The sequence below is a fragment of the Myotis brandtii genome, unplaced genomic scaffold, assembly GCF_000412655.1.
Source record: "Myotis brandtii unplaced genomic scaffold, ASM41265v1 scaffold161, whole genome shotgun sequence".
NCBI lineage: Eukaryota > Metazoa > Chordata > Mammalia > Chiroptera > Vespertilionidae > Myotis > Myotis brandtii.
In genome coordinates this window covers 801,604-822,178 of record NW_005355881.1, presented here as the reverse complement: position 1 = coordinate 822,178, position 20,575 = coordinate 801,604, and the positions used below count along the sequence as shown (strand labels likewise).

The 20,575-nt window shown below is 47.7% G+C and overlaps 2 protein-coding genes and 1 long non-coding RNA gene across 3 annotated transcripts in view; 2 read left to right on the top strand and 1 right to left on the bottom strand.

Annotated features, from left to right (window-relative positions):
* The first annotated feature begins 1,938 nt into the window (after positions 1–1,938).
* TP53RK (TP53 regulating kinase) lies at positions 1,939–3,356 on the top strand. The gene is made up of 2 exons (XM_014536369.1): positions 1,939–2,431; positions 2,772–3,356. The coding sequence occupies exons 1-2, from the start codon at positions 2,380–2,382 to the stop codon at positions 3,248–3,250; spliced, it is 531 nt and encodes a 176-aa protein (XP_014391855.1). The 5' UTR covers positions 1,939–2,379; the 3' UTR covers positions 3,251–3,356.
* Positions 3,357–11,054: 7,698 nt separating this feature from the next.
* Positions 11,055–13,431, bottom strand: LOC102239462. The gene is made up of 3 exons (XR_001361290.1): positions 13,312–13,431; positions 12,056–12,184; positions 11,055–11,238 (listed from the first exon to the last, which is right to left on the bottom strand). It is a non-coding gene; the product is annotated as an uncharacterized LOC102239462 (long non-coding RNA).
* A 6,977-nt stretch (positions 13,432–20,408) lies between these two features.
* Positions 20,409–20,575, top strand: part of SLC13A3 (solute carrier family 13 (sodium-dependent dicarboxylate transporter), member 3) — a 76,162-nt gene continuing 75,995 nt past the window's right edge. The window contains exon 1 of the mRNA XM_005862168.2: positions 20,409–20,575. The gene's annotated coding sequence lies outside the window, so the exon portion shown is untranslated.

The following is a 20,575-nucleotide window of genomic DNA, read 5'->3' as shown; positions in this document are numbered from 1 at the left end:
GCAGGTGAGACGGCACGGCTCGGGCTGAGGCGGTGCGGGTGCCGGTGCCGGTGCAGGACTCCCTTTCGCCCCCTGCGGTCTGCGTGGCTTTGAGTGCGTCCTCTGTCCCTGCCTCTTCATTCATTAATGCTTAGGCAGCCGCTGGGCCTTGCAGGCGCGAGCATTGGTCCGGGAGCCTGGTCAGTACCAGGCTCTGCCACGGTGGCTCCTGTAGAGTGCGTTATTTAACCATGCTCAGTCTCGGTTGCCCCTTTTGTGCCCTTTCAGTATTTGATCATTATCTATGCACTAGTGGCCTGGTGCACGAAATTCGTGTGTGGGGGGGTCCCTCAGCCCAGCCTGCACCCTCTTTAATCGGGGACCCCTTGGCGATCTGGGACTGCTGGCTCCTAACCGCTCACCTGCCTGCCTGCCTGATTGCCCCTAACTGCCTCTGCCTGCCTGATTGCCCCTAACCTCTCTGCCTGCCTGGTCGCCCCCAACTGCCCTCCCCTGCTGGCCTGCTCGCCCCTAACTGCCTCTGCTTCGGCCCCCACCATCATGGCTTTGTCTGGAAGGAAGTTGGAAGTCAGGAAGATGGCCGGTCGACCCGGTCTAATTAGCATAGTACCCTTTTATTAGTATAGATTATGTAGTACAGGATTGCTTAAATGGTGGGGAAAAGCCTTTTCCAGCAGGAGAAGATGCTCTTGGCAGACAAATATACATAATCCCTATATCTGGACTGATAGCCAGCCATATGCACTATGCTGCCAAACCGGTCATTAAAATATTGAACCCCTTTCTTACACCTTATACCAAGTAGCTGTTGCCCTTAAAACCCCTCCTCAACCCCCACCTTAGGCTCTGCCTTCGTAGTTCACCCAGATTAGGTTCTGATTGGTTGGTTTCTATGCCATCAGCATCAAAAGCTCTGCCTCCTAGGCAGCCATCTTGTGAGAGCATGAGGGTTAATGACTTGGTTCTGATTGGTCAGTTATGCCAGTCAGTGTCAAAAGCTCTGCCTCCTAGGCAGCCATCTTGTGAGAGCATGAGGGTTAATTTGCATATTACCTCTTTATTATATAGGATTACTTTTAAGAAGCAGATGCAAGTATGAGTACTTGCGCTGGAGTCAGACTCTCTGGGTTTAAATACCGACACCACTGTAGCCTTTCAACAGGTTTTGTAACCTCTCAGCCTGTTTCCTCACCCATAAAGAGAAATCCCAGTTGCAGTATTAATCTCATAGGGCTTTTGGGACCATTCGATGAGGTATGTATGCCATGTATTACATTTGAATGTATGACTGGCATGTAGTGCTTAATAAAGTTAGATTTCATTAAATCACTTTTTTTCCCCATTAAAACACCATTTTGCACCATCACCGTAAACTTGTTCTCAGGTGAGAAACTGCGTCTCAGAGAGGGGAAGCAACTTGCCCAAAGTTACTCAGTTAGTGACCCAGCCAAGCGCTCAGCTCGTATTCCTCTGCCTCAGAAAAACGGGCTTTTCACTTTCATACTTCCTGCCTTTCTTCCTGACATTGGTATTTTTTTAGGCACCTGTGCACCCGGACATTGTCAGGTGCTGGGAGATCTGGAGGAAATGCAGTAGTGAACAAGCAGGCGGATCTCTGACCTGCTCGGGTTTAAGGAAGTTATCTGTGTGTTTATATTTTCTTTTGCATCCTCTCTAGGATATAAGGTTCATTAAGCAGGGATCGTGGCTGCCCTATTTCCTTCTGTATCTCCCCTAAACCCCCCAAAATGTTCCCAGTATCCTGAGCATGATTGACATTTAGTAAAGATTCATTACATCTTTGCAAGTCTTGTTCTCATGTTATAGAAGCAGTAAGGGAGGTGGAGAGAAGTTTATGTGACTTTAAGGTTATACAAGTGGCAACCAAGCGTAAATGAATCAGGAGACCTTGTTAAAGTTGAAAATGACAAAGTTTTATTCAAGGGTCTTAGAATTTGCAAATTGGAAACATTACGGGGTAACACCCAGAGCATTCCGAAGAAAAAAGTTGGGAGTTCTTATAGTAAAAAGTACATTCTTGAGAACACTCAGCCCTGTATTCCTAGCCTCTGGATTAGTCTGAGATGCGAATCCTCTAGATTAGTGATCGTCTGCACAATGAATATCAGTTCTTCAGGGAGTTATAGTATTTATATATCCTCCAGTTAAAAAGTTCAAGTTCTCCGGCTAGTTAAAATGAAGTAAAATCTTTTCCTTGGGCTTCCTCCCATTTGTCTGAACCAATTTGGTCAGCCTGACCATACAGACTCCCTTTTAAGTCAGCTTAGCTGTACTGGTTTCATCTTGTTTTCTTCACCCCTTGCTCACAACTAACAAGGAAGGGAGCTGGGAGTTGAATTCATCCTTCTGACTTTGAAGATGAATCTGGAAGCCAGTACACTGCTTGGCCTCCTGTTTGGGTCCTTGTCAGGTAGATAGTGCTTTTCCTGGGCTACACTTACCCTTCTGGCTTTGTTTGTTTGTTTTTTAGGAAATAAGTATGAATGAAGTCCAGTCGTAACGGGTGGAAAGTTGGAGGGAGCTTTGGCACTAAACTTAGCCATGAGGTAGTTTAGGGAGCAGTTATAAAGAGCATGAGCAGGGGAAACTTTCAGATGAGTTCCAATGTACCATTCTGCAGTGTTTTTAAGTCTTTTTCCTGAAATAAGCAGATAGGAAATGTAAAAAACTGCATCAATCTTTGAAAGTTAAGCTTACCATTAAAAAAAAAAAAAGGAGTCTAATTCACACGGGTTATGTCTTGATTGCAGGGATATCTGCCCCAGTTGTCTTCTTTGTGGATTATGCTTCCAACTGCTTATTCATGGAAGAAATTGAGGGCTCTGTGACTGTTCGAGATTATATTCAATCCACTATCGAGACTGGAAAAACTCCCGAAAGTCTCCTTGGCTTAGCCAAGACTGTGGGGCAGGTTTTGGCTCGCATGCACGATGAGGACCTCATTCATGGTGATCTCACCACCTCGAACATGCTCCTGAAACCCCCCCTGGAGCAGCTGAACATTGTGCTCATCGACTTTGGGCTGAGTTTCATTTCAGCACTTCCGGAGGATAAGGGGGTTGACCTCTACGTGCTGGAGAAAGCCTTCCTCAGCACCCATCCCAACACCGAGAGTGTGTTTGAAGCCTTTCTGAAGAGCTACTCCGCCTCCTCCAAAAAGGCCAAGCCGGTGCTCAAAAAATTAGATGAAGTGCGCCTGAGAGGAAGAAAGAGGTCCATGGTCGGGTAGAAGGATGCGTGTGACAACCACGGACAGTTAAGCTATTTACCTCACAGTAAATTTGAAGTGCTAAGACTGTGGATTACACCTAAAAAAAGTATTGGGATATTTTTAAGTGCTGTCTGCGTTCATGCTTGTTAAGTGTCATTATCACCTGCACTGAACTGTTCTCAGGAGCTTACCATGTACATAAGCCATGTTCTAGACCAGGGGTGGGCAACATCTGGCCTGTGGGCCATGTAAGACCTGCAAAATCATTTGATCTGGCCCTGCCCATGTTTGACCAAATATAGCGGGCTAATTTTTAAGTTGATAATTTTGTATGACCTGCAAATGATGTTATAAATCTTAAAATGGCCCATGGCAGAAAAAAGGTTCCCCACCCCTGTTCTAGACAGAACTGAGTACAAAATAAACCTAGGACAGGCTTCCTCCTCAGGAACATGGGCATGGCAATAAAAAACATTGAACCACATGATGAGAAGAGTGTCCTCTGTTCATTCCTGGGGAGACGAGAACAAAGTCTCGGTGACAGTGCATCTATACCGGCCTTTTAAACCAGTGTTGTTTGTTGTGTTCGTGACATTCCTCTTGAAATCACTGTAGTGAGATACAAGCAGCAGTTTAAAAATAGAGTCAGACACTAGGAAATACCAGTTGTGTTCGTGACATTCCTCTTGAAATCACTGTAGTGGGATACAAGCAGCATTTTAAAAATAAAGTAGAATCAGACACTAGGAAATACCGTTACATGTGCATTACATGGAGTATTGTCAATACTGTTTTATAAGATTTGTTTATATATGTGTATATAGACGAGTATGTACTGGGTTTTGATGTAAAATATATTTTGAGGCTTATGGGGAAAAAGATGAAAAATACTGCTTAACTCCAATTTCCCTTTAAAAAGCTTTTATACAACATTGTTTTTATATTTGTTGCTCTGTGACTTTATGGTTATCTTCTAGTTAAGACAATGATTGATATAAAGTCCTTTTAGTTTATATAGGTAAAAATGGGAATCACTTTGTCTCACAGACAGTAAGTAGATAGAGTAAAAATGGTGACGTGGCTTGGCTATGACTGAAGTTTGATGAAGCCTGGTTTACAGGAAGGTAGAAGAAACCTGAAATAAGATGCAAAGTGCCACTAATAGCTCACGCTTAACCTTGCCCAGGCTCAGTTTCTTGCCCCAACGAAGGTGTGTGTGGAAGGTATAGTAAAATACTTTTGTCAGCTCCAACTAGCAAGTGAATGTTTTGTGTGCCTGGCACTGTAGTAGGTACTGGGTACAACAATGAACAAGATGGACACGACACCTGCTCTCCTGGAGGGAACGTTCGGGTGGGCCCGAGACGTGTCTGTTTCCATCACCACAGCTAGCACTTCCATGTGGCAGATGCCCAGGAATGAAAGAAAGCAGCCCTTCCCGGGCAGTGGTGACTCGTAGAACTAATCATCACCTGGTTACTGCATGTTAGGCATTGTGCCAGGATCTAAAACAACTACGTTAGGTATCGTCCCCATTTTATAGATGGAGAAATGGGTTTAAATGGGGGGGAACTTATCCAAGGGGTCACAGCTAGGGGTACTTCACCTGCCTCCAAAGCCCATGTTCTTTCCACTGATCCTTTAAGAAATGAAATGCTGGCTATGACAGGTCTTAATCTGATAACTAGAGGCCTGGTAGATGAATTCGTGCACCAGTGGGGTCTCTCGACCTGGCCTGTGGGATTGGGCCAAAACTGGCTCTCTGACATCCCCCGAGGGATCCCGGATTGCAAGAGGGCACAGGCCAGACCAAGGGACCGCAACAATGCACCATTGGGGCCGGGGAGGGATGCAGGAGGTTGGCCAGCTGGGGAGGGACCACGGTAGGGCTCCAGGGTATGTCCGGCCTATCTTGCTCAGTCCCAATTGGCCAGACCCCAGCAGCAAGCTAACCTACTGGTCAGAGCATCTGCCCCTGGTGGTCAGTATATGTCATAGTGACTGGTCAACCGATCAACTGCCCCCTGGTGGTCAGTGCATATCATAGCCAGCAGTTGAGTGGCCTTAGCATACTACACTTTGATTGGTTGAATGGACGACGGGACACTTAGCATATTAGGCTTTTATTATATAGGAGGATGTGTATTGGCAGTATATAACATTTTTAAACATCTCCAAAGGCTGTTTTTTGGTTTTTTTTAGTGAGTATGCAATAAGACAGAGGGCATGCCCTAACTGGTTTGGCTCAGTGAATGGAGCATCAGCTTGTGGACTGTAAAGTCTAGGGTTCGATTCCGGTTGAGGGCATGTATCTTGTTTGCAGGCTCCATTCCCAGTGGGGGGCATGCAGGAGGCAGCTGATAGATGTTTCTCTCTCATTGATGTTTCTAACTATCTCTCTCCTTTCCTCTCTGTAAAAATCAATAATATATATATATATTTTAAAAAGGACAGAGGGCTCATCCCCCAGGGTCCTCAAATGTACTATAAGGTTGATTAAGGCCAGTGTCTACCTGGTGGGAAGAATGAGTGAATTCCCACCTGAACGTGTGCAGACAATAAGTCATACCCAGCACTCACTCTGTGCCTGGTCCTGGAGATAGGGAGCATGGAGGCTGTCCTCGCTCTCCTGGAAGCATAAACGAAGTGCCCATGGCAGTTTCAGGCAGCGACGCATGCTGTAAGGGTGCTGCAGTCCTGTGTGACCTCAAGGGGAGGAGGGAAGTGGTCAGGGAAAGCCTCTGATGAAGTGACATGGGAGCTAAGATGTGCAGGCAAACCTGAAGACCGGGAGTATGTTCCAGGCAGAAGGGCCTGCATGTACAAAACAGCAAGGCCAGTGGGGCTGGTTTGCAGCAAGCCAGGAGGAGAAACAGGAAATGAGGCTAGAGAGATGGTTAGGGGTCTGTAGCAAGGTTGGGTTTTATTCTAAACTAGAGGCCTGCTGCATGAATTCGTGCACCAGTGGGGTCCCTTGGCCTGGTCTGCGGGATTGAGCTGAAACCGGCTCTCCGACATCCCCTGAGGGGTCCCGGATTGTGAGAGGGAGCAGGCCAGGCTGAGGGACCCCACTGGTGCAAGATGAGGGCCGGGGAGAGATGCGGGGGGTTGGCCAGCAGGGGAGGGACCATGGGAGGGCTCCAGAGCATGTCCGGCCCATCTCAGTCCCCGGGACCCCACCGGTGCAAGATCAGGGCCGGGGAGAGATGCGGGAGGTTGGCCAGCCGGGGAGGGACCACGGGAGGGCTCCAGGGCGTGTCCGGCCCATCTCAGTTCCCATTAGCCAGACCCCAGCAACAAGCTAACCTACTGGTCGGAGTGTCTTTCCCCTAGTGGTCAGTGCATAGTGAGCGGTTGAGCGGCCTTAGCATATCATTAGCATATTACGCTTTGATTGGTTGAACAGTTGTCCAGACACTTAGCATATTAGGCTCTTATTATATGGGATGTGTCTCAGAGGGTTTTTAAACAAGGAGACATGTTTTGAAAGCATTGCATTGGTAGAAAAAGGAATAGGGGCAAGAAATCAGCGAGAAGGCCACACAACCGGTCTGGACACTTAGCATATTAGGCTCTTATTATATAGGATGTGTCTCAGAGGGTTTTAAACAGGGAGACATGTTTTGAAAGCATTACATTGGTAGAAAAAGGAATAGGGGCAAGAAATCAGCAAGAAGGCCACACAACCGGCTGGGCCAGTGATGTGGTAGCTGGGGTGGGGGTGTGGCCAAGCGTGCTGGAAACCACTAGACAGCCCTTGGTGTGAGTGACATGGCAGCCGGCAGCGGTGGGGAAGGAAAACTGATCTCCCCTGCAGGCGCTGAGAGGGAGAGGGATACTGCAGACCACTGGCTTATCTGGGTACTCGGCCTATCGGAAGTAAGAGGTTAACAAGCATTCCTCAGTGGACCTAGTTGTCTCACAAGCTCTGAGGCGTCCTCCTGCCATTCCAGCTCCCTCGGGGTCCATGCGGAGTTGGCCGGTGCTTTGTAGTGATGAGCCAATGGCAGCTGTGCGTGAATTCCCACCTGAACCCTCTCAGACAGGAGTTCTAACCCCCACTTTACAGATGGGAAAACACTCTTAGCAATGCAAAACATCATGTCCCAACATCACAGTCAGTGGTAGAGCTGGGTTTCAAACCTTGGAGGATAGCCCACATTTTAAACAACAGCAACCGTTTGTTGAGAAGTTTTAAGTTCTTTGCATGCATTAACCCATTTCACAGAGGAGGCAAGTGAGGCTCAGAGAAATTGAATCTTGACCAAGGTCCCCCAACTAGTGAGTGGCACAGTCAGGGAAATGTGATGTGACCCTGAGATCTGTCCATCACTGAGAAGGGCATGGCCCACATGTGGAATATTTAAAAGAGCCTCGTGGGCAGTCCATGGGCCACAGGAAGGACTTACGCAAGCCTGGCATAGTGAGTGCCCTGTACAGGCGTGCTCTTGTTAAATTAGGTGAGCTGACCACACCAGCACCACGTGCAGGCTGAGGGGCTTTGGGAACACCCACATTCATGAAGCATGTGGGGTATGATCTCACTGTAACTAAGAAAGTAAACCCTAATCCTGGTCCTGGTTCTAATAAAATTTTATTTACAAAAACAGGCAGCTGACTTGTGTGCCACCGCTTGCCAACTTGATTTTTTTCAAGTATTACATTAAAACATCTGTCTTGATTACCGAGTTTTTAGGCGCCCCCTTAGCTTGTGCCCAAGGAAGAGCCTCATTCGCCTGGTCCCTGTCCTCACCCGGCTGACCCTGACTGCTAGAACCCATGTTCTTACAAACCTCTTTTGGGGAACCGGGAATATCCTCTCAGGTCCTGAAGTTGGCACTGCAACTCCAAAGCACTGAATTCCCCTTTCCCCAGCCCAGAGGAGTGGCTCTCTTTTGCCACTAGAGGTCGCAAGTTACTCTCATTCCTGGAGCAAAGATGTAAAGGAATCTTCCCTCCCATTCCTCCTCCTCCACTTCCTCCTCCCCTCTCTCTTCCTCCATCCTGCCTCTCTCTGCCTTTCTCCCTCTCCTTCCTCCCTCTTCCCTCTTTTCTTCCCATCTCCCTCTCTTGAACTTGTTCATTTATTCACTCAACACTTTAGCTGAGCATCCATATGTGGTGAGCACCATGCTCATCACTCAGAATGGAGCAAAACAGATGTGGGATGCCTACTCCCCTCCTGTCTTCATTTGTCACCCACCCCCTAACCTTCACTCATTCATCCACCATGTATTTATTGAGCACCTCGGCTGTGTCTGGCTCAGAAGGAGCCATGGTAGTAAGAATCCAGCTACCACCGGGAGCCCCTCGCCTCTCCCCACACTGCCGCAATCAGTGGTTTCCCCACTGCTCCCCTTGCTGCTGCACTGGCCCCTACAGTCTTCCTCATCAGCAGTGAGAGGCACCTTTCAGCGCCAGATGATGCCACCTCTCTGTTGAGAAGTTTGATGGCTTCCCATCCCTTGTCTCCTTGCTTACCAGCGGCCTGGCTCGGGACCCCCTCACTGCACCTCTCTGAGCCTCAGTGTCATCTGCAAAGTGGGCTCACAACGGTGCCTACCTCAAGGAGCTGTTGGTCAGAGTCCCCAGGAAACAGACTCTGAGATGCAGTCGAGTGTATAGGAGATTTACTAAGGCATGGCCTTGGAGTCAACCTCCGCAGAAGGGAAGGGAAGGGAAGGAGATGGGGAGGGCAGAGGGAGAAGTGGGCTGAGAAGCAGCCCTGACCACAGCCTCAGCTGACCCCATGGGGAGCTTTTCCGTTACCATGGCCTGCGGAGATGTCCCAAGTTGAGCCGAGATGACCGGGCCTTCATAACCCCACATCACCCAGTCGTTGGCGGGCCACCCCCGGGAGGGTATGAGCTTGGATACGAGGCCACTCTGCCCATGACTCCATTCCGGAAGCACAATAACTGGAAGCTGCCTGCTGACCGCTCCTGCATCCGAGGCAATCGGTCCTTCCATGCCCACTGCAGGCATCAGTGACATAATGCATGTGGAGTATTGCACAGTGCCTGGCACTAGCTATTGCTGTTGTTGTTAGTATACAATTTATGTTGCTACTATTTTTAGAGACCAATACACAGGCAATTTTAATACGACACTATATACTCAATGTATAAGCCAAGGGTACTCAGGTGCAATTTTCCATATAGCCAGGCACCAACCTAACGTATTCTGAATCAAAGGGTCTGGGGCTGCTCTGGGAATGTGCATTTCCAACATGTTCCCAGGTGATGCTGAGTACCACTGCCTCAAGGAAAATCACTGCTTCAGGAAAACAGGAAATGGATGCGGAGGGGGCAGAAACAGTAGCTATTCCCTACCCATTTCACAGAAGAGGGAGCTGGAGTGCAGAGGTTCTGAGCAACTTGCCCGGTCATCCTCCTGTAACTAGTAGAGATGGTGCCAGACAATGTCAAGAGCCTCGGGCGCCCCCATCCCTTTTGGACGGAGCCTCGGCTTGTGCAGGTATTTATTAGTGGACGATGGCTTTATCCTTTATCAGGGAATCTCAGGTTGATCCTTGACATAGGGGTGGGTGTGTGACCTTTATCTGGCCGATAGCACACAAGAGGGAATCTGTGCTTCTGGGGAAGATTTTGCTTCTCGTAGAAGATGAAAGGGGGTGAGAACGCCCAGACTCCAACACCTGCCCATCAGCAATCGCTGCCTTTGAAGGCAACGGTGGTCATTGGAGGTTCAGCAGCCACCGTGAGACCATGAGGCCACTCCTGCAGGTAAAGCGTCAGCGAGAAGAGGACCATGGAGTAGAGCGATGGGCAGAGTGTGACTCTATTGACATCAGACCTCAAGCCTCTCTTCCTTGATTTACCGCATAAGCGACCATCTTTAAAGCTGATGCGCTTTAACCAGGTTTCCTGTCATTTAAGCCAAAGAAAGATGCAGATTCCAGTCCCCTAAAGCCATGTTTGTCCCATGGCATCTGTGCCTTTCTGGGTCAGGCTGGGCATACGGGGCAGCAGGAGCCTCTCTTTAGATCAAAGTGAAGGAGCAGTGGCAGACGGACTCCAGCACCTGCCCTCCAGAAACCACGCGGCAAGAACACTGGACTGAGATTCAGCCTATTCAAGGCCTGGCCAATCTCTGCCACCAACGTCCTCCTCGAGTTTGGGAGAAATGCCAGGCTTCTCTGGGTCTCAGTTTCCCCATCTATAAAATGAACAGTTTGATCTGGATCAGACAGGTTGCCATACCCACAGACATTTTTGTTGGGTCCATATAGTGTTTGGTTTTTGGTTGCTAGTGTTAAACCATTTTAATATTTCATAGAAAAATCCAGACACCTGACTTCTCTGGGCATACTGTCAGGAGATCTGGCCACACTAGACACAGTTCCAATACCTCTCTCTTTAGTGGGGGGCTCGTGCTCACCGATTCACCCCAATCCCCACCCTTCCCTATTGCCCCTTGATGCAGAGCCAGCTGCCAGCCACCATTTATTATCAAGCTTATCCTGCTCTTTTCAGTATCAAGTTAAGAGGAAAATGAAATATTTCTTGCTCCCAGACCCCTTCACCCTCATGCCGCTGGTCCCTGCAGGCATTTGAATTTGCAGCTCCCAGATGAGATGGCCTGTGCCTTCTCCAGAGGTCGAACAGGCATCTCAAACTCAACATGGTCAGAAACGCACTCCGCCCCTGGGTCTCTGTGCCAGCCTTCCCATCACAGGAAACGGCAGCTCTGCAAAGCCAGTGCTTTAGCTCCAAACCAGGGAGCCCCCTTGACTCCCCTCTCTCACCCCCACACTCCCACCCAGCCCTACAGCAGCAAATCCTGTTAGCTTTACCTTCAAAATACAGTCCTGACGTTAGGAGACTGGCTTCGGAGAGGGGCAGTGGCTTGGAGCAGGCTCTGGGGGCACCTGGGAAACGGGTCAGGTCTATTTCTTGAGCTCAGTGCTCATTACATGGGTGGATTCGGTTGTAAAACTTCATCAAGGTGCATACATATTATGATGTGTGTGCTTTTCTGTATGTCTGTTACAATTCAATCAAAAGCTTATGAACACAAGGTTAGAACCTGTTGCTATGTACCTCTTCACAACCATCCCTCCGGCTGTGGCCACAGGATCTTTTGCAGCAGTCTCCTTATGGATGCCTTGCTTCTGCGTCACCTCTCCCCGCCTCCGCCCCCGCATCTGTTTTCCACACAGCAGCCTGGGGCATCCTCTTCCATCTAATTCAGATCATACCGTTCCTCTTTTCAAACACTCCAGTGTTCCTACCTCATTCAAGGTCAGTATATCCACTTGCCCTCACCCTACCCTTTCTGACCCTGCTTGTCATTCTGGGTCGGCCACACAGTTCTTCCCACAATCATGCGCCCATCTCATGGCTTTTGTACTTGCTGTTCCCTTTGCCTGCAACCCTGTTCCCCACAGACCTCACTTCCTTCAGGTCTCTGCCAAACACCCCTTTGCCTTCCACGAGCACCCTGTGTAAAAGGTAGCACCCCCATCCCCAGCCCTCCCTATCCGACACCCCCTCCCCGCCCCCGCCCAGCTTTCTCTCCCTCCCACTCACAAGCTCGGGTATCCTATATTTGCTCAGTTGCTTCTTGTGTGCTCCGCGGACAGGGGGCCTTGGTGGCCCCACTGCTCCAGCCCTAATTTCTATTATGGTACCTGGAAAGCAGTGGGTGCTCTGTAAATATTTACTGAATTGACATGAGTTTTCTCATACAAGTCCCACCTGGTTGTTGGGAAGGAAATCAAGGAGCCGCGTGAGCCTTCCTCCCACTACTGCAAACACACACACACACACACACACACACACACACACACACACCACCTACCCTCAGTCTTCCTGCTGGAGTTCAAAGCAGAGTCCGGTCCTGACTTGCAGCTTGGAACAATAAACACTCCGGACCCCGGGGGTTGGTTCTGATCAAAGGCCTCCTCCTGTTTGTAAACCTTGTCTGTGCCTGGAATGGAGGGGCAAGAGGATGCCCGGAACCCAGAGTCCATTGCAGTCCAGGCCAGGGGAGTTCAGGGCCTGCCCCTTTCAGAGTGAGGGAAGACCCTGCCAGGCCAAGCTTGACCACCCCCAGGCATCTCCAGGGGTGACTTATCCCAACCCCGGCCTGAGGCCCACCTGCAGGGACTTGCCTCAAAGGCAATATTGCTCTTGGAGCTGTAGAGGACTCCACCAAAATGTCACAGGGAAAGATGCTGGCAGTGGTACAGGGCTCAGCGAGGAGAGTGTGGGGCACTGAGAGTCCCTACTGGAGGGGGCGGGGGGTCGGGGGAGTGGTGCCAATACTCCCCTCATGCTCTCTCCCCTCTCCTTGCTTCCTTTTTCCCCATAGCACCAAGCACCATGGGATATGCTGTATGTTTCATTCATTATAACGCTACTGAAATGAAGCCTCATTAAGAGCAGAGGCTTTTGTCTTATTTGATCACTACTATAGACCAGAACCCAAAATGGTGCCTAGTACATAGTAGGTGCTCAATTAATACTTGTTGAGTGAATGATATTTAGACTTTTGATTGATGTTCATAATAACAAAATACAATGATTTCAAGCAGGTTTAATTATTCAATATTTCTTGAATCCCTACTATGTTCCAGGCACTGGGAATGTTCCAACCCTTACAGAAACAATTTGGACTCCTTGTTCTCATGGGGCTTAACCCAGTGGGGAATAATTGCAAATGACAAGCCATGTTGTAAAGGAAATAACTCAGGGGGGTTCCATACAGAACAAGTGATAGAGCGTTGAGGAAGGCTACGTTTCATCCGATTAGGTGATCACGGAGGCCCCTCTGAGGAGGTGACATTTGCATTGAGACCTGAATGAGAATGAATCAGCCACTGTGATAGGAAGGTGGGAAAGGCAGAGGGAGCAGTCACTGCAAAGAACTTGCATTCAAAAAGCAGAAAAAGGTCACAGAGAGGGTATTGCACAATGATTGAGAGCACAGCAGGCAGGACCTGGGGTCAGGCAGGACCTGACCATTTATGTAAGTGCCCAGCACTGTGCTTGACACACACCAAGCCCTTAATAACTGGGAGGATGACTGCAATCAGTATATAATGCAGAGTTTACCATAAAGTGTTACTTGCTTATTAGCAATGGGCTGTAGGGAAGTAGCAGTGTGTATCAAGGCTGTGTGACCTTGGACAAACGTCTCAATCTCTCTGAGCCTCAGTCTTCTCATCTGTCCAATGGGCCTATCTAGTAGGGAATGAAAAGAAATGGTAGTCAAATCATCAATGGACTGTGGACGTTCTTTAAGAATTCCCTCCCACATTCTACTTCCTTTTCAAGGGGGAAGACACACAGAGAGGAAGTTCGTGGTGCAGCCTGGGGGCCATTCTCCTCCTGCAGTTCTAAGCCACCCAGGTAGAGGACTCACGCCTTGTGGACTCTCCTTCCTCTAAGAAGCTCTTCTCCAAGTGATAAAGGGCTCTTCTGGCCCTTTAAATACAGAAATGGAACAATTGCTCCAGAACCTAATGACACCAAACAACTACTTACTATGCTCACAGATTATGTGGGTCAAAAATTTGGACAGGGCAGTAGGGGGATGTCTTATCTCTGACCTACCACATCTGGGGCCTCAGCTGGGTGTGTGTGTGGGGGGGTGGGGGTGGGCCTGGAATCCTCTGAGGCTGATTCACTCATTCGCCAGTTCCTTGCCACCGGCTGTTTGTCAGGAGCCTTGGTTTCTGTGTGTGTGTGTGTGTGTGTGTGTGTGTGTGTGTGTGTGTGTGGTTTAGTTTGAACATCCAATATGGTGGTTGTTTCTAAGGCGAGAGTCTCAAGGGTGAAGGAACCAGGTAGAAGCTGTACCCTTTTCCGAGCTCAGCCTTGGAAATATCTAGCATCCATCTGCCGTGTTCTATTAGTGGGCTCGTCACAAGCCCTCACCCACTTTCAAAAAGAGGTGGAGACAGAGACATGCCCTCCACTCCCCACCCCCTTCCCGGCCGCTGAGTGGAAAGAGTGTTAATCCCACTGAGCGGAGTGTGTGGGATGCACATCTAGGAAGGGGACACACAGGCAGAATGACGATTGTTGCCCATTGCGGAACACTTACCGGGTGCAAGGACTGTGCTACACCCTTGCCTGTTAATCCTCCCAACATCTCTATTATCATTCCTTTTTCAGAAAGGAAGCTGAGGCCATTGGAATGAAACCTCTTGCCTTGGGTTGCCACAGTAAGCAAGCAGCACGGCCAGGACTTGAATGTAGCTTTGTCTAATGCAGCGTGATTATTAGAAGGATTAAATGAGATCGTACATGTGAAGAGCAGGAAATAGTGCCTGGTACATGATACAGTCTATATTCTTGCTATATTAACAACATTCTTATTATTACTTTTGAACCACGCCAGATGGAAGCCACTGGGCCAGTGTTTCTTAACCTTGGCTGCACATTAGAATCACCTGGGCATCTTTTTAAAATCCTGTTTCTTTGTTATGGGGTGGGGCCACAACATTAGTAACAAAGAAACAGAATTTCCAGAGGATGAGGCCCAGAAATCAGAATTTTAAAAAGATTCCCAGGTGACTCTAATGTGCAGCCAAGGTTGAGAACCACTGCCCTGGGCTAATACTCAGTATCGTACTCTTAGTCTCTTAGCCGGTTCCAGAGACTCTGGGGAATGGGCCAGAGTTTCTCTAATGGCAGCTGGTCCAAAGCCCCAGGAAGGTTTTCCAGTTTGGAATACCCCAGCCTCCCGCTCCCAGGCCTCGAATGTCCAAAGTGCCCGCCGTGGGGCCTCTCCCTCATCCAGTGCGGTCTGACGCCAACCTCACTAACTACAACCTTTGATGAAACCGGTTACTGGGCTGGTTCAAGGTCAGGCCCCCAGTCTGAAAGGACATGGGAGAAAATTTCATCACCACCTGCAAGGCCCATTGGGAAATACCTTGCCCTCGGGGTTCCTGGAATCCTGGAAGCGTGACCCAGCTAGGAGGCGAGCACGGTGCCCCTTTCTGGGCCTTTCTCTTCCCACCTCTCAGCTTGCCAGGTTTCAGATCTTTGCATCCCATTTTCGGATCTTGCTGTGACTGGGTACTCTTTTCACGATGAGTTCCTTAATGTTTTTCTTGGAGTTGTTTCACGTTATAAACTTAAATAGGTTTAACTTAAAATGAGGATTTTTAAAAAAATAAACCATGGGCTTTAAAAAATACAAAAATCACCTGCTCTAAGTCAAAAGTAATTATACGAATAAATAAAATAAAAATCAATCATTACTGTCCAATGTTGTCCAACATGTCTGGCTCTAGAGCAGAGGTTCTCAACCTTCTGGCCCTTTAAATACAGTTCCTCATGTTGTGACCCAACCATAAAATTATTTTCATTGCTACTTCATAACTGTAATGTTGCTACTGTTATGAATTGTAATGTAAATATCTGATATGCAGGATGGTCTTAGGTGACCCCTGTGAAAGGGTCGTTCGACCGCCAAAGGGGTCTCGACCCACAGTTTGATGACCCCTGCTCTAGAGCCTTCTCTGGCTGTTACAAAGAGAGCTGATCAAGTGCCGAGGTGTATAGGGATACTAACACCCAACTGAGACTCTCTCTGTGGTGTAATAAAGAGTTAAAGGAAATTGACACAGGGAGTACTTTTCCGGGATTAAATGTTATTATTTAGATGCCGTGTAGTACAACATAAAATAATGTGTATTTCTTCACTGGTGTACTCCTCACACCATGAGAAATATTCCACCATCTCACTAGATTCCGGCAATAGCTTCTTTCTCTCCAGGCCTCGTCAGACTATCAGTAAGACCTGCCAACTCTGTTGCCAACACATATCAAGAACCGAATAATTTCTCACCACGCCTGCCACTACTACTCTGGTTTCAACCACTATCATCCCGGCCCAAGGGATCTTTTAAATGAAAAGCATACCCACTAGAATAACTGTCATAAGGAGCAGTTACAAAGCACAGCTAGTGTTATACTGAACGGTGAGAGACTGAATGCTTCCTAAGATTGTGAACCATACAGGAATGTCCCTTCTCACACACACCCTTATTCAACCAGAGTGATTGAGGTTCTAGCAAGTGCAGTCGGCAAGAGAAGTAAATAAAGGGCATACAGATCAGAAAGGAAGAAATAAAACGGTCTTTATTGTAGACCACATGACTGTCTATGTAGGAAGTCCCAAGGATTTGATAAAACAAACCTCTTAGAACTTATAAGTAAATTGAGCAAAGTTGCAAGATAAACATACAAAATTCAACTTTATTTCTGTATACTAGCAGTGAGCATATGGACACTGAAAAAGCAGAATACCATTTATATTGCTCAAAAATGTAACACATGTAAATCTAACAAAATATGTATAGGAATTTTAGGCTAAAACTGCAAAATGCTGATCAAGGAAATCAAAGAAGATCTAAATAAATTGAGAAACATACCACGCCCATGGACTAGATGAGTCAGCACAGTAAAGATGTAAATTCTCTCCATATTGATATACAAACTTAATATAATTCCTACCACCAAAAGCCCAACAAGAATTTTTGTAGATACAAATTATTCTAAAGATTTACATGAAAATTCAAAGGAACTACAATAGCTGAAATATTTTTTCACCTGGAAACAATTTATTATTAAATGGATTAAGCCCTAAATCCATCAAGCAAAAGAATCTCACACACTCATGGTTAAGATTAAATAATCCATAGGCACATGTATGCCCTGACTAACAAAAACAGCCCCTGGTAAAATTCCCAATACGCAGGAAAGATTTAAAAATAAATGTCCAGTGCATTTAATGTTGCCTGTAATCAGATCTCCTTTGATCCTTAGATGATAAGGTTAAGACTGACAATTATAACTTGGAAAGGGGAGAGGTAGAGAAAATAAAAACCTAGAAATTGCAGGGAGTTGGAAGTAATCCAATTACTAGCAGCATTGAAAATATGTGATCTTACAACAAAATGCATGTCAATTTGGAAGATTAATGTCTAGGGGCATTTTCTTCCCCAAATAGGGAGAAGAGTGAATGTGGAAAATTAGATTTTTTTTCAATATTCCTAGAACCAAAGGCAACCACATATCTGGAGCTATTAAACTCTCCAGGGCTTGAATATCAACAAGCTCTTCCAATAATAATTATCTTAATATTTTAAATTTTAAAAAAACACGGAAACAACCCTGCAATCGCCAATAAATTCAAATTCTTATCAATCAACCTCTATTTCTTACATAGTCTGTGAAAAGAGGTAAATAATTGTGCCCTTTTAAAAGATGCAGATAATTTGCCCATTGTGCAAATGAAGCTCACCTGGTCTCAACAGGAGGCACCTGCCCAGGGCAGTCAGAAAGGCAACCAGCACTGCATTTCTGTTGCCATTCAGTTTGAAGTGCCTTCTCAGTTGGAATGAGCTGAGCCAGAACATTTAAGACTAACTAGTGGGCCAGTAAACAAAGCCCAAGCCATAGAGGAAAAGGGCCTTTAGACCCGATGAAGAGCTGGCAGACCTGTTCTTTTCTTATCTCTGCTGTTCTCCAGAGAGAGATTCCTCTAAGGTGAGCCAAGTTCAGCTCATTTTAATCTAGAGCTGCTCTAGGATAAGCCATCGAACTGGATTCCGATAACTCGGTTCTCGTCCCAGCAGCACTCTGTCTCCCCGCCCGCCTTGGGAAGCCCCTAGGGAAGCAGATGGAGCTAATTAGTAGGACAGCCCATCAAAGGCAACGCAGGTATTGTACTAGCTGCACATAAAGGACTTCCCCACCACTGTGGCACAAGCCACAGAAGAAATATTTTTCCCACAGAGGGTCCCCCAGTCATTGTCCTCTTTAACTCTGCCCTCCTTTCTTTCTTTCTAATTTTTATTGATTTCAGAGAGGAAGGGAGGGGGAGAGAGAGAAACATCAGTGATGAGAATCATTGATCTGTTGTCTCATGCACACCCCCCATGGGGGATCGAGCCCAGCAACCCGGGCATGTGCCTTGACCGGGAATCGAACCGTGACCTCCTGGTTCATAGGTCGATGCTCAACCACCGAGCCATGCCGGTGGGGCTGCCCTCCTTTCTTTAGCTCTTTGCCCTGACAACCTCAGCCTGTCTTCACCATGTTTCTTCTCCCGGATGCAAAGTGTTTCTCTTCAGCTTACTTTGGAGAAAGGCTTATTTTTATGATTTACCCAACTAACCGTGAAATCAGGTCAGTTGGGGTAGAGGGGGAAACTAAGCAAACAATCCTCTATGTCTGAGAAACAGCTGCTGGCCTTTGAACTTCCCGAGATGCTTGGCCCAGCTGTGCTCGCCTATGCGGGGTCCTCTTCATCCATTGTCATGGTCGGTAGTGTTCCTCGGCTCAGCCTCTGGCCCTGCAGGCAGAAGGCTTGTGACCCGGTGGAGGGTCTTTCATCTGCTCCTCTGCGAGCCGTTCTTCACTCTCTTCCACCGTCAACTGGATCTCAACAGCAGTCATAGGCCTGCGATTCAGCAGCTGAAGGTTTTCAGTTTTGGTCGATGTGTGGCTTTTTGTTGCTGTGAGAAGTTCCCTGACTGCCTCAGGACTCTGGCAACTGCATGTGTTTTGATATGTATTTTAATGTCTTGGCTTACTTCTGTCTCTGTCACTTTTCTCAGTGAGCCAGAGCAGCCCCACCTAAGTTTTCTCCTGTTGCTTTTTCTTAAAATACATTTTTCAAGAAAGAATAAAATGGGAGGAATCAGTCTCCCCAATTTAAAGACTATATCTTGCAGTCATGAAGACTACAGGGTATTGGTAAAGAAACAGACAATTAGATCAATGGAACAGAATAGAGAATCCAGAAATAGATCTAGCACATATGCCTGATTGATTTTTGACAAAAGTACAAAAGTAATTCAACGGAGTAAAGAAAACTTGTAGAACAAATGATGCTGCAGCAATTGGTCAATGATAGGAAAGAAAGGAAATTAAGAAAAAAACAAAATCCTCAGCCTAAGTCTCACTCCTCATGTGAAAATGAACATATGAACTTAAATATAAACAAAATTACAAATTATCAAACATCTAGAAAAACAAAGTGAGAAAATCTTCAGGATCCAGGGTTATGCAAAGAGTTTGACTCCAAAAGCATGATCCCCCAACCCCAACCCCTCAAAAAACCCCCAGTAAATTTGATTCCACCAAAATCACAAATGTTTGCTCTGTGAAAGGCTGTTAAGAGGATGACGAGATTGGGAGAAAATATTTGCAAACCTCATATCTGGTAAAGGACTGCTGTCTAGAATATACAAAGTACTCTCAAAATGCAACAGCAGAAAACAAACAGTTTGGTTAGAAAATGGGTAACCGACAAGCAGAGATCATTCACTGAAGAGGCTATGCAGATGGCCAAGAGGGTCCCAGAAAGATGTTAAACACCATCAGCCATTAGGAAAATGCGGATTAAAACCACAATGCACCCCTATCAGAGAGGCTGAAAACTAGTGACACCCCGCATGCTGACAAGGATGCGGAGAAACTGGATCACTGGTAGAAATGTACAGTGGTACACACACTGCGGAAAACAGCTGGGCAGTTTCTTGGAAAACGAAGGATGCAACTACCACACACCCAGCAACTGCACTCCTGTGCATTTATCCAAGGGGAAGGGAAGGACCCCTCCACGCGCGGACCCACCTGGGGGGAAATCAGAAAAACAGTATCGACAGCTGTGGCAGTCACACAATAATTCTCACTGAGGGCTTGCACTGTGCTAAGGCCATTATGTACATCATCTCCATTAAACTGCCCCGCGGACCTCTTGTCTGGTAGTGACCGTCTTACCGTCACCCCCGCCAGCTGGAGGCGTAAACTGAGGCTCAGAGACCGTCGCTCGAGCCCACGCAGCTAGCACGTGGCAGAGCCTGGATCGGAACCTGGGAGTACTAGTAAGTACATACTGTAGTCCTCACAGTGTCATTATGGCACAGTTCACAGGGGAATCAACGCAAGACAAGACCGCTGCCCCAGGCCACAGCCCTGCAAAGGGCAGGCTTAAACCCGGGCCAAGCTGCCTTCAGGGTTGGAGTCCGGTTGCTTAGTTATTGCCTGATTTTTCCTAACGTTTCCCGGCCCCTTTCATCCAGTTCCCGGCTGGGGGTGGGGGCTGGCAGCGTCCTGTTTCGCCCAGAAGTGTCCGGAGAAGGCGGAGTCCCCTCTCTGGACCTCCCCCAGCCTTTAAGAGCGCGCGTGGGCCAGGAGTCGCAGTTCGGGGCTGGCCGGCTCCCCGACCCGCGCGATCGCACAGATGGCTGTGCTGGCGATCTTGGCCAAGAAGGTGTGGTGCAGCCGGCGCCTGCTGGTGCTGCTCATCGCGCCGCTGCTGCTGCTGCCGGTGGTGTTCGCCTCCCGCCCA

Excerpts from the sequence above, each read along its gene's own strand:
- TP53RK (XM_014536369.1), top strand. The coding sequence starts at position 2,380 with ATGAATCTGGAAGCCAGTACACTGCTTGGCCTCCTGTTTGGGTCCTTG. Across the intron at positions 2,432-2,771 it reads CCTGTTTGGGTCCTTGTCAG|GGATATCTGCCCCAGTTGTC; the intron begins GTAGATAGTGCT and ends TCTTGATTGCAG.